At 38.1% G+C, this 12,088-nt stretch overlaps 1 protein-coding gene across 1 annotated transcript; it reads right to left on the bottom strand.

The window, feature by feature from the left end:
• Positions 1–3,313: 3,313 nt before the first annotated feature.
• LOC117965872 (DELTA-stichotoxin-Hcr4a-like) lies at positions 3,314–5,792 on the bottom strand. Its single transcript, XM_034911000.2, has 3 exons — positions 5,686–5,792; positions 4,738–4,895; positions 3,314–4,427 (listed from the first exon to the last, which is right to left on the bottom strand). Exons 2-3 carry the CDS (start codon positions 4,872–4,874, stop codon positions 4,022–4,024), a joined length of 543 nt encoding a protein of 180 aa, XP_034766891.1. The 5' UTR covers positions 4,875–4,895; positions 5,686–5,792; the 3' UTR covers positions 3,314–4,021.
• Between the last annotated feature and the right edge of the window lie 6,296 nt (positions 5,793–12,088).

Raw genomic sequence — 12,088 nt, 5'->3', positions numbered from 1 at the left:
CAAAATAATATCTTCATTCAAAAGCTTTCCAGCTATGGAGGATAATTTGTGCCAAAATTAAAAAAATAAATAAAAGAAATAAAAATAAATAAATAAAATTCGAAATAAATACATACAAATATAAATAAATAAATAAAACGAAATAAATACATAAATAAGTAGAAACTGAAATATATTTAATGATGCATCTATTTATTTATTTATTTCGTTATTTACGTATTTATTTCGTTTTTTTATTTATTTATATATTTATTTATTTATTTCATTTTTTATTTCTGTATTTATTTCGGTTTTTATATCTGTATTTTGTTTTTTATGTCTATTTATTTCGTTTTTAATTTCGTCTTTTCATTTTGGCACAATCTTTTCACCCTTGTTTTCGAGATACCGTCAATCCTGCTCGATGGGCGGGTCAGTAAGTGACTCTCTGATCTCCTCTCTTTGCCTGGTCGTGGTGCGGAGAGGTGTGCGGTCAGGGCTGCAGCGGCGTTGCTGTACAGTTTCAATGCTGTGAATATGCCATACGTTACAAATGTGTGCAATATGACTTATAGGAGTCTCATCCTAGGAAAGATTAGCGAGCTTTTATCAAGTTGAATGTGGGTCGGTAAATGGCGATTTTATTTTGTGTCGAGTAGATTGGCTGTTGGAAAGAATAGGGCAGATATTGGCATGTACTGATGAACATATTGATGAAGGTGCCAGAACTAACTTGCAGATAATTCGCCATCAAATTCTACGCAGTACCAGTGACGACGGTATAGCAGAAGAGTCCGCAGCGTTACGCCAAACTGGGACGGGAAAATCTGGACGTCCCAATATATTTTTACGAAGGGAGTCCTCTCCGCACTAGTGATGTGCAGTTCACGAATGAATCGTTCTTTTTGAATGGCTCACTCAGGTGAACGATGGGAATCGGATCAGAGCCCCCATTGAATGGGTTCTTTTGATTCACCCCATGAACAAGCTGCGTGGCGCACAGGAGTCGAGTTACCAGCCTATCAAAACTCATGAAGTGATTCCTTACCTCTCGAATCTGGCTGATTTGTTCGTTGTAACAAGGAAACCGGGTTGTCTCTCAGCTCGTTGAGTGTTATGAAACTGAAGACCGTATGTGCCATGTTGGATCCAAATTCCCGCTTACTTAGTGCAGGATAAGAACTCTGTGTGAGCCAAAATGGCACCCGTTACATCCTCCAGACCAGAGCTATACATCTATAATCCAGACGATGTGTACTTTCTAGAGTGCTGCTTCACGATGTCAGAAACTCAGATTACAAGTTTGTGCACCAGAATTTCTTACAGTTCTTCTTAGTTTACTATGTACGTAACCTTGTGTAAGTCTGCCAAACAAATAAATAATGTAATGAATCACTACTAGTTGTAGCCTATGTGTGTTTGTTATTTTTTATACACATACAAAATTAATCATGTCTATAGTTAACTATTTTGCAAAAGTTATGATTAATACTTCTAAGTCATCTTGAGTAAAGTCAGCCAAATTACTAAATAATAATAATAATAATAATAATAATAATAATAATAATAATAATAATAATAATAATGACCAATTTTTCTGACCCATGTATTTTTCTGAAATGAAGAATATAACAAACTGTATACCACTGTTTACCCATTTCACTCTTAAATACATTTAAATTAAAAAATAATACCCCAAACCATTGTTTAATTCCCCATTTTAATGTGATAAACTACAATCACAGAACATGGTTTCCAAAAATGCATTAAAGACTACAGACACGTGACAGGATGGGAGGAGGGATTTCCATATTTGCATTAAAACTACAAAACGTAACAGGAAGGGAGGGTGGGACTTCTGGAATTGCTTAAAGACTACAAACATATGACCGGAACTGGGAGGTGGGACTTGATGGGAGGCGATTCTGATTGGCTAAGGGGACCTGTCAAAACCAAATGCTGCAATCTCATTGGTTAAATTAACATGGTGATATCTATTATAGCTTTATACTACTTTCCCCAGCCATTCTGGCTTGGAAGCCTAATAATAACTATATATATATATATATATATATATATATATATATATATATATATATATATATATACAGCTCTGGAAAAAATTAAGAGACAACTGCAAAATTATCAGTTTCTCTGGTTTTATTATTTATAGGTATGTGTTTGGGTAAAATGAACATTTTTGTTTTATTCTATAAACTACTGACAACATTTCTCCCAAATTCCAAATAAAAATATTGTCATTTAGAGCATTTATTTCCAGAAAATGACAACTGGTCAAAATAACAAAAAAGATGCAGTGTTGTCAGACCTCGAATAATGCAAAGAAAATAAGTTCATATTCATTTTTAAACAACACAATACTAATGTTTTAACTTAGGAAGAGTTCAGAAATCAATATTTGGTGGAATAACCCTGATTTTCAAGCACAGCTTTCATGCGTCTTGGCATGCTCTCCACCAGTCTTTCACACTGATGTTGGGTGACCTTATGCCACTCCTGGCGCAAAAATTCAAGCAGCTCGGCTTTGATGGCTTGTGACCATCCATCTTCCTCTTGATCACATTCCAGAGGTTTTCAATGGGGTTCAGGTCTGGAGATTGGGCTGGCCATGACAGGGTCTTGATCTGGTGGTCCTCCATCCACACCTTGATTGACCTGGCTGTGTGGCATGGAGCATTGTCCTGCTGGAAAAACCAATCCTCAGAGTTGGGGAACATTGTCAGAGCAGAAGGAAGCACGTTTTCTTCCAGGACAACCTTGTACTTGGCTTGATTCATGCCAAAGCTGCCCGATTCCAGCCTTGCTGAAGCACCCCCAGATCATCACCGATCCTCCACCACATTTCACAGTGGGTGCGAGACACTGTGGCTTGTAGGCCTCTCCAGGTCTCCGTCTAACCATTAGACGACCAGGTGTTGGGCAAAGCTGAAAATTGGACTCATCTGGGGGTGCTTCAGCAAGGCTGGAATCGGGCAGATTTGTCTTTGTGAAGGACGCATGAATCAAGCCAAGTACAAGGTTGTCCTGTTCATTCATATCAACAGCAGGTTATAAACACACCCATACGGAAAATAAGTAGATTTTTAATATATGGCATTATATATTTTTTAAACCTGAAATGTATTTATAATATACTATAAATGTATTTTGTAAATCAACATATTCACATTTATACATTTTATTTTTCTAAATTATATTCAAAATACATTGTAAAATATGTTGTAAATAAATATATTCACATTAATATATTTAAAAGTGTATGCAGTGTTTTCAAACAATATCTTTATATATTGCATATAATGGGAGACTGCGACGGTCAGGCAGCACTAAATTTAAAACAAGAAGGCTTCATAAGTTTATCCATGTACAGCAGATAAAAACACAGACACTGTGATTTTAATTCGGTAAATAAGTTTATTCTTGACGGAACAAATATGGTCGTTAATCAATCTTTCTGCAGAACCGAAGTGTTACAGATACCTCATAAAAAATAACTGGAAGAAAAAAAAGAGAGGTCAATAACAATCAAGGACACAACAGGCTGTTCATATTTTAAGTCATCTTATATTTAAACTGTATGCCCACCAATATGAAAAAAAGAATGAAATTGTAAAAATGTATTTCCAGTTTATTAGTGGTTATTTTTTTTTTCTTTCATAGCTCTATTTTCAGCATCAATTCTATAGCTATTAATGAATTTTGAATTGGAAGCAGCAGTTTTTTGTAACGTCTCATAGTTTCAGAAGAACAATGTTAGCAGGTCTACAGAGAAGCAGCCCAAACACCAGTTGTAATGCAAACAGTCTTTTAGCATATGTTGAAAGCTTTTCATTTTTATACTTGAGTGTTTTATATACACTGAATTGAACAATACTTTTAGACAGTAGGAAATGAAAAAGTATAATGCATCTATAGGACATATATAACACTATAGGACTGCTTTGCAATAGCAGAGTAGAAGGATTTGATGTATGCAAATATCAGGGCTGTCAATGAAAAGCAAGCGCGTGAGACGCACAGTTCACGGGTTCCACACTTCCATTTTTATTATTGAGCTGCCAGCGGGAGACATTGTGGCTTTTATTTTAACAGCTTTCCCAGTAAACTGTATGAACCCAGCTTGGCTTCTGGTGAAACCATTCTCCTCCTCATAGTACATTCGATTGTATAAGGCATGGTCACAAGAGGTTCCTACACTAAAGGACCCTATAGCAAAATAGTTTTCATAATGATTGTAATTATATGGTACAGAAAACATTACGGCAATGCATTCAACAGAACTGTTGTTCTTGAAGACATCGTAGGTTAAGACGCCCACACTTCCACACGCTGTACCCCCAGTTTTGCTGAAGGAACACACTTCAGTTCTTTTTTCTATGATTGTCGGCTGAGGAGGGTCAATATTATATCCACTGTAAGTGTAAAACCTGATAAAAAAGAATACTAGCATTACAATGATTATATGAGGGAATGTTATCTAGCAAGCAAAGATCTGTACAGATTTTGGAACAAAAACTGCATGCAAACATCAATTGGATAACATGCCAGTATATAATATATTGTCACAAACCCTCTGCGTGGGCTGGGTGTGAAAGAGAAGACCACAAAGTTGAAGTTAGCTTTACAGCTTAGCTAGTAGGACAGCAGTTTGTTGGAATTTATAAATCATTAGTGAAATGAAAACAAAATGCCAAACAGCCTTCAGTGTCAACAAAAAGTAAGATTATGAATCCTTACCTTGGGTTTGTTAGAGAGAAATCAGAGTTATTTTCAATTGCAATAGTAACGTTTCTATTTGTTGGTATATTTCTGGAGATTTCCTCTACTGTTCCTCCTAGCAACGAGGCTCCTGCTATAGCTGCTGACACTGCCATTGTCACGCTGTATCACTCTTGCTAAAATACAAACAAATGCAAGTACATTAGCCTCTATGTATATTGGATTAGAAAGTTTACTGCTTTGGTATTCCCTGGTAAAAGCACAGCACAGAGAAAATGAAACAGCCCCCTTCTCAAAGTTTACTTATTATTATTATTATTATTATTATTATTATTATTATTATTATTATTATTATTATTATTAATAATATTAATGTATTTATTTCTTAGGAGACGCCCTTACCAGGGCGACTTACAGTCACAAACAAAACTGCTTTGGTATCCCCTGGTAAAAAGCACAGCACAGAGAAGATAATGAACTAGCCCCATTTTCAAAGTTTACTGCTTTGGTATCCCCTGGAAGCAGTGTGGAGTAGTGGTTAGGGCTCTGTCGTGGGTTCAATCCCAGGTGGGGGACACTGCTGCTGTACCCTTGAGCAAGGTACTTTACCTAGATTGCTCCAGTAAAAACCAAACTGTATAAATGGGGAATTGTATGTAAAAATAATGTGATATCTTGTAACAATTTTAAGTCGCTCTGGATAAGGGCGTCTGCTAATTAATAATAATAATAAAAGCACGGCACAGTGTAGTAAAGCACATAAATGATAATGAACCAACCCCCTTCTCAAAGTACACTGCTTTGGTATACCTCTCTGTGCTTTACAATACTTCCCTATGCTTTACCACACCTGAACTCATCTTACAGACTCAAACACTGAAATAAGAAGCACTCACAAAACAAACAGAACCTCCAAAAATGCACACATGTTTTTAAACAGGTGAAATACATTTAAAATAAGCTTACCGTAAGGTTGTGTTAAAGGACAGACACCCGTGTGGTGCAGTGCAAGCTTGTTTGAAAGCAGTGGGTACAGCGCCTTCATTTATATCCAAATGTAAGAGGTCCCTCCCATCATCCACCCATCATATACTGTTGAATCATTCCACAATGTTGGCAGCATCCTTTTCTAACCAACACATGATGACTCACCTGTAAATAACACATTCCATGGTCTTTAATATTCATCTGCCATGAAAATAAAGTATCAGCACTGGGGAAGTTTCTTTTAAAAAGCAACTTATTACTTTTAGAAAAATAACACAGTTTCAAATGACAGTTCAGTTACAGTTAGTTGCTTCTTGCACTTGTGCCTCGAGAGTATTTGTTAGCAATGTATTTTTAAAGCATGTCATGTTCTCATTGCTGTCTGCCACTGGATCCTGCTTGCAGACCTGCACCGGGCACTCTTATGATTATTAACACCAGAAGCTGATGCTGCTGCCTGTGCAACGATAGTAATAGAAGGGTTAGAGTTCATAACTAAAGCATTGGCATTAGGAATTACTATGTACAAAAAAATAAAATAAAACATTTGCATTGTATCACTGCAGACACGATAAAAGTGAAACTAAAAACACAATTCTGGTTTACTTGAAAATATGTTGTAAACAGTAACATCATAATGAAACTGATAAACCCGTTTCTGGGAAATGTCTCATTTGAAAATAAGTTGAATACAGCATAGGCGTAGGAAGCAAAACGTATTAGTAGGGCTACAATCTCAAGTGTGTGTGTGTGGGGGGGGGGGGGGGGGGGGTGACGGGGGGTGGTTTGGAGCGTGTGGAGGTGGTGGGGGTTGAGGTAATGTTTTTTTTATGAAAGTGTTCATTTTTTGTTATTAAATTTACTGTGGAGTTAAAGGAGTTATTCAATCCTAGTTTTATACTGTCATTTCAAATTACAATCATCTTCAAATCACTATGTAACGCAATTTTTGTTCCTGGGTAGTAAGTGTTATTTCCTAATTGCTTTTCCTCAAAAGTATAGAAAATGGCTATTATTCCCCACAAACTTTGCTTTTGTGACCAGGAGTGATATTTTGAAATTTACATATTTCCAATGAGAAAACGGGTGAATTTGTGTCTTTTCGTTCACAACATAAACAACATATGAATCCAAATTAACATGTATTTATACTAAAGTAATAGAAAAATGACTACAAAAGATTTAGAAGTGAGTAGTTTTTCGAGATTTACGATTATACTGTAAATCACTTTCACGAATCAGCCCCCAAATGTAGTCTCCCATCATATTCTCGTTATACTGTCCTTCATTGACAGCTCATCCAGGAGCCTCAAAGCCGTGCTGCTCCATAATGGTAACAAGTACCCGTCTCTTCCCCTGGCTCACTCGGTGCACCTCAAAGAGGATTACAACAGCATCAAGACCTTGCTGGACGCCTTGAAGTATGATGAGTACGGCTGGGACCTCCGGAAGGTGCTGATGCCACCACTGCACATCAAATTGGGCCTTATGAAACAATTTGTCAGAGCTCTAGATAAGGAGTCGGCAGCCTTCAAGTACCTTCAAGACTTCTTCCCTAAGCTGTCTGAGGCAAAGGTCAAAGCCGGTGTCTTTGTCGGACCACAGATAAAGAAGATCCTGGAGTGCAATGAATTCCCCAAGAAGCTCACTAGTAAGGAGAAAGCGGCTTGGAACAGCTTTGTCGCAGTGGTTCGGGGCTTCCTGGGCAATCACAAGGCCGAAAACTATGTGGAGCTGGTTGAGACTCTGGTGAAGAACTACGGCACAATGGGCTGTAGGATGTCCCTCAAAGTCCATATCCTTGATGCTCATCTTGATAAATTCAAGGAGAACATGGGAGCGTACTCAGAGGAGCAAGGTGAGCGCTTCCACCAGGATATACTGGACTTTGAACGCCGCTACCAAGGACAGTATAACGAGAACATGATGGGAGACTACATTTGGGGGCTGATTCGTGAAAGTGATTTACAGTATAATCGTAAATCTCGAAAAACTACTCACTTCTAAATCTTTTGTAGTCATTTTTGTATTACTTTAGTATAAATACATGTTAATTTGGATTCATATGTTTTCTGACTTTATGTGAACGAAAAGACACAAAGTCGCTCATTTTCTCATAGGAAATAGGTAAATTTCAAAATATCACTGTCCTGGTCACAAAAGCTAAGTTTGTGGGGAATAATAGCCATTTTCTATACTTTTGAGGCATAAGCAATTAGGAAATAACACTTACTACCTAGGAACAAAAATTGTGTTACATAGTGTTATCAATAGATACAAAACGTACAGCATTTAATATTTAGAGGAAAAAACATGCATTTGATCCAAATAAAAATAGATACCCTTTACCAGCCTAAAGTCGGCTTACTAAAGATTAATTATATGTGTGTGCGTCAGTACCTGTGTGTGTGTGTCAGTACCTCTTTGTTTGTGTCTCAGTGTGTGTTTTTGTCTGTGTGTGGTTGTGATAGTGTGTTTCGGTGTCTCAGTGTGTGTGTCAGTGTGCGTGTCAGTGTGTGTGTGTGTGCGTGTCAGTATTTGTGTGTGTTTCAGTACCTGTGTGTGTGTCTCAGTCACACAAGTCATACAAAGAGCATTTCAAGTGGAGCGATAAAGTGGAGCAAAGCGATCAAAAAAAGGCGCCAAGTTAGAAGCAAGAATTGTGTGAATCTTGGGCCCCAGCACCTTTCCAAGTGTGCCTATTTGCTTGATGCTTGACAAGATTGGCCTGATTGCTTCTCCTAACTTGTTGTTTTGTGTTTGATATCACCACTTTAAATGGCTGTTGCGTTTTTCTAACTTGTTTACTTACATTGACAATGTTTTTGTCGTGGGATTGAGAGGAGTTAGAAAAACGTGTTTGAAACGACCGAGAGTCTCTATACAGCTCCAAGAGTTTAGCTGTTTTCACCATGTTGCAGCGGCAAAACTAAATCACTTAGAATTACCATCTGTACCAAAAGTCTGAAACACTCTTACATCAAATGTGATAATATATATATATATATATATATATACACAGTACATGTATATCATCCTCCTCCTCATCCTCATCATCCTCCTCATCCTCATCAGTTCAATCAGGGTGGCTGTTTCCAGACTTGACCCTTGACCGTTGTGTAGCAGTCGTATTTATTTCTTACAGACTTCCTTATCCAGACTCCGTTATCCAGGGTGACTTGCAATTGTTACAAGTTCTCTCAGTACAAAGCATAACATTAAAAAATATCATAATACAGATATAAAAATATAAAATCAATTCAAGTAAGAGCAAAATAATAAAGCACACAGTAAACTATAAACAAGAGCAAATCCGACTAAAAGCAGAACGCAGATCTCGCTATTCCTTATCCAATGCTGCCATCGTGTGGCCATTTAGTAGAACTGTTTTTTTTTTTTTCATTGCACAGCTCAGTGACAAGCGGTTGCTGGTGCCCTCTGCTGTTTACAATGGGTAGTATAGGTGATGAAATTCACAATGACATTGTTACTGTTATTATTATTTATTTTTTAGCAGACATCCAGGGCTGCTTACAATTGTTACGAGTTATCACAGTACAAAGTATCACATTATAAAACATCACATTACAGAATATTATAATACAGTTAAGAGCAGATATGAAAGTACCATCAAATCAATTCAAGTAAAAGCAAAATAATAAAGCACACAGTAAATTATAAGAGCGAATTCGACTAAGAGCAGCTAAACCTGATAGTAACTATTTGCTGATATGAGTCCAGTAAGAACAGGCAGTAAGCATGATAAATACATGAGAATGATTTCAAATAAGAGCAATTACAGAAAACGTTATTATTTATACACACAGTACTCTCCTGGCTATCCTGTAAATATTGTTTTTGCTGTATTTTAAGAATGTATCTGAAATGTCTATTTTTGCACAGGGGTTAAGGTTATTACGAGTCATTTCAAAGGGCAACTGAGCTGATAGATAGATAGATAGATATGGATATAGATATATTAGAAAAAACAGTTCTAGTAAATGGCCACACGATGGCAGCATTGTATAAGGAATAGCGAGAGCTGCGTTCTGCCCGTCTCCATGACGACCAGGTTTACAGCACAGGAAGCCCTGCGACCGACACCTCCCCATGTGAGTTTAATTATTTATTCTTAAAACCAATACTATTTTAATCCACAGCAGGGACTGATGAAACAGCCTTTGTACAGCAGTTGCCCTGCGGTGTGCAGGTCAGGGAGCTGTGTGGGTGCTGGAGTGCGCTGCAGAGCAGATTTCCACTCGATCACACAAGGGAATATAAAGAATGCCGTGTTCAGAGCTGACTCTGTGATTTAGTGCGGTATACTGTAATGATGCTGCAGTCAGTCTGCCCGGACTGCACCTGAACCATCTTAAATACACGAAGCCTCCAATAAGCTCATTTGTAAAAGTTAGTAAAGAATGGCGCTATATAATCTAAGGAAGCTGAATGTGAACTCCTAGCTGGAGCAACGAGAGAGGGAGAGAGGGGGCGGGGCAGAGAAGGAGGCGGAGACGCTGCTAGGCAACCGGCTCCTGAACATTCCACTCCGCTGAGCAGAGACCGTTAGGATTTAAAAATGCCAAAGTTCCGAACGCCGTTAGTATGGGCTGCCAGAAATGAGGAGAAAATAAATACAGCTTCTTATAAATGTGTGCATTCAGATATCATTTAGAAATCTAGATACAAGATTTAACAGTTAGCTAAATATTTAAATAAATCTTAAATCTCTTAGCTAGATTTAACATTTATTTAAATATTTAACTGGCAGCTAAAGTGCATAGCATTAGTGTACGTGTGTGTGTGTGTGCGTGTGTGACAGTACCTGTGTGTGTCACTATCTGTGTGTGTGTGTCTCAGTGTGTGTCTGTTTGTCGGTACATGTGTGTGTGTGCATGTCAGTATCTGTGCGTGTCAGTACCTGTGTGTGTGTGTCAGTACCTGTGTGTGTGTGCGTGCGCATGCGTGCGTCAGTACCTGTGTGTCTCTGGGAGATATATTTTTTGTCTCAAGTCCCCTCCCGCGCTCCGTTCATAACTGATGGAAAACTAAAACAACTTCTCAGAACTATTCATGACGAGGGACATGTTAATAAAAACATAAACCATGGCGATTGTGTTGATAAAGATATCGCAGGAATAAGTCCAGGCAGCAGAACGCCAGGGAAAGCGACGCGTTGTGTTTTAAACCTGTCAGCGAGCCCGGCTCTGAAGAACAACAAAACACAAAACAAGAGACGCACATCGAGGGCCTGTCAAATTTGAAAATTCATTTATTACATTTCTCTTCATAGAATCCTCTGTAAGGTTAACATACAACCAGTCATATACAGAACAATAGATTTTGATAATTTAAATTGTAATATTTGTAAAACTTCCATCCTTTCCACAAGTCTCAAAACACCTGAACCGTGCCGTCTGAAGATATCCCTGTGTCTCTATCAGATGAATCTATAACAGCACAGCAGCTCAAATTAAAATGTGCATCGCTGCCCGAACCCAGAGACTGTCTATCACATGTCTGCAAACCTCAAGCCTAGAGGCCGTCCCAAACTGCACAGAACCGCGGAAATCTGAAGAGAATCTGTAATCTGCAGAGGGAGCATCTTACCTGTTTAGAATTTGAATGATAAAAATGGAAATCAAGTAAACATACTATCAAACTCTTTACAGGCGAAGCACTTCCAATGTAACATATCAGGCCTTTTTGTCAGTAAAATCTTTATACGCTGTCAAACAAAAACAAGACTTCTCATTGGGTCACGTTTTCAAACCCTCAACTCCAGCCTTTATGAACTCCTACTTCTTAAAAGGAGACACAACGTCTGTCGATTTCACAAAACTAGAAGCGAGCAGCTGAGTTCATGTATTCCAGGTCACTTTAGCGGTCCGTTTGTGATAATTCCGATGACGATGTCGCTGAGGAAGATGGTGGCTCCCTGGAGGAGTGCGAATTCCCAGGAATTCACTCCTCCACAGATTCGGACCGTCTCTACTCCAGACCGACTGGTTAATTGCAATCCCAAAACACCACTTCCGAGAGACTTCCTTAAAAACAAAGTGCTTGATTACTTTCCCATAAACTGATTTCCTCGTCAATTTCAAAGATCGCAGGTTAACCAGGAACTTAATACTGTATCACATTCTGAATATGAATATAGCTGAGTTATTAATTGTAGGTAATACTTAGAATACCAGATACACATTTAGCATTAAAAAGCAATCCATGTGATTTCTTTACCAGTCGTTCATTATTTTGTGTATCAGCCTCCACACAAAGCCGAGCGCAGTGCGGTATACTGTAATGATGCTGCAGTCAGTCTGCCCGGACTGCACCTGAACCATCTTAAAAACACGAAGCCTCCAATAAGCTCATTTGTAAA

Source organism: Acipenser ruthenus, unplaced genomic scaffold (assembly GCF_902713425.1).
Source record: "Acipenser ruthenus unplaced genomic scaffold, fAciRut3.2 maternal haplotype, whole genome shotgun sequence".
Lineage (NCBI taxonomy): Eukaryota > Metazoa > Chordata > Actinopteri > Acipenseriformes > Acipenseridae > Acipenser > Acipenser ruthenus.
The sequence above is the reverse complement of the archived record's forward strand: the minus strand, read 5'-3'. Positions and strand labels throughout refer to the sequence as shown.

Excerpts from the sequence above, each read along its gene's own strand:
- LOC117965872 (XM_034911000.2), bottom strand. The coding sequence starts at position 4,874 with ATGGCAGTGTCAGCAGCTATAGCAGGAGCCTCGTTGCTAGGAGGAACA. Across the intron at positions 4,428-4,737 it reads TTCTCTCTAACAAACCCAAG|GTTTTACACTTACAGTGGAT; the intron begins GTAAGGATTCAT and ends CTTTTTTATCAG.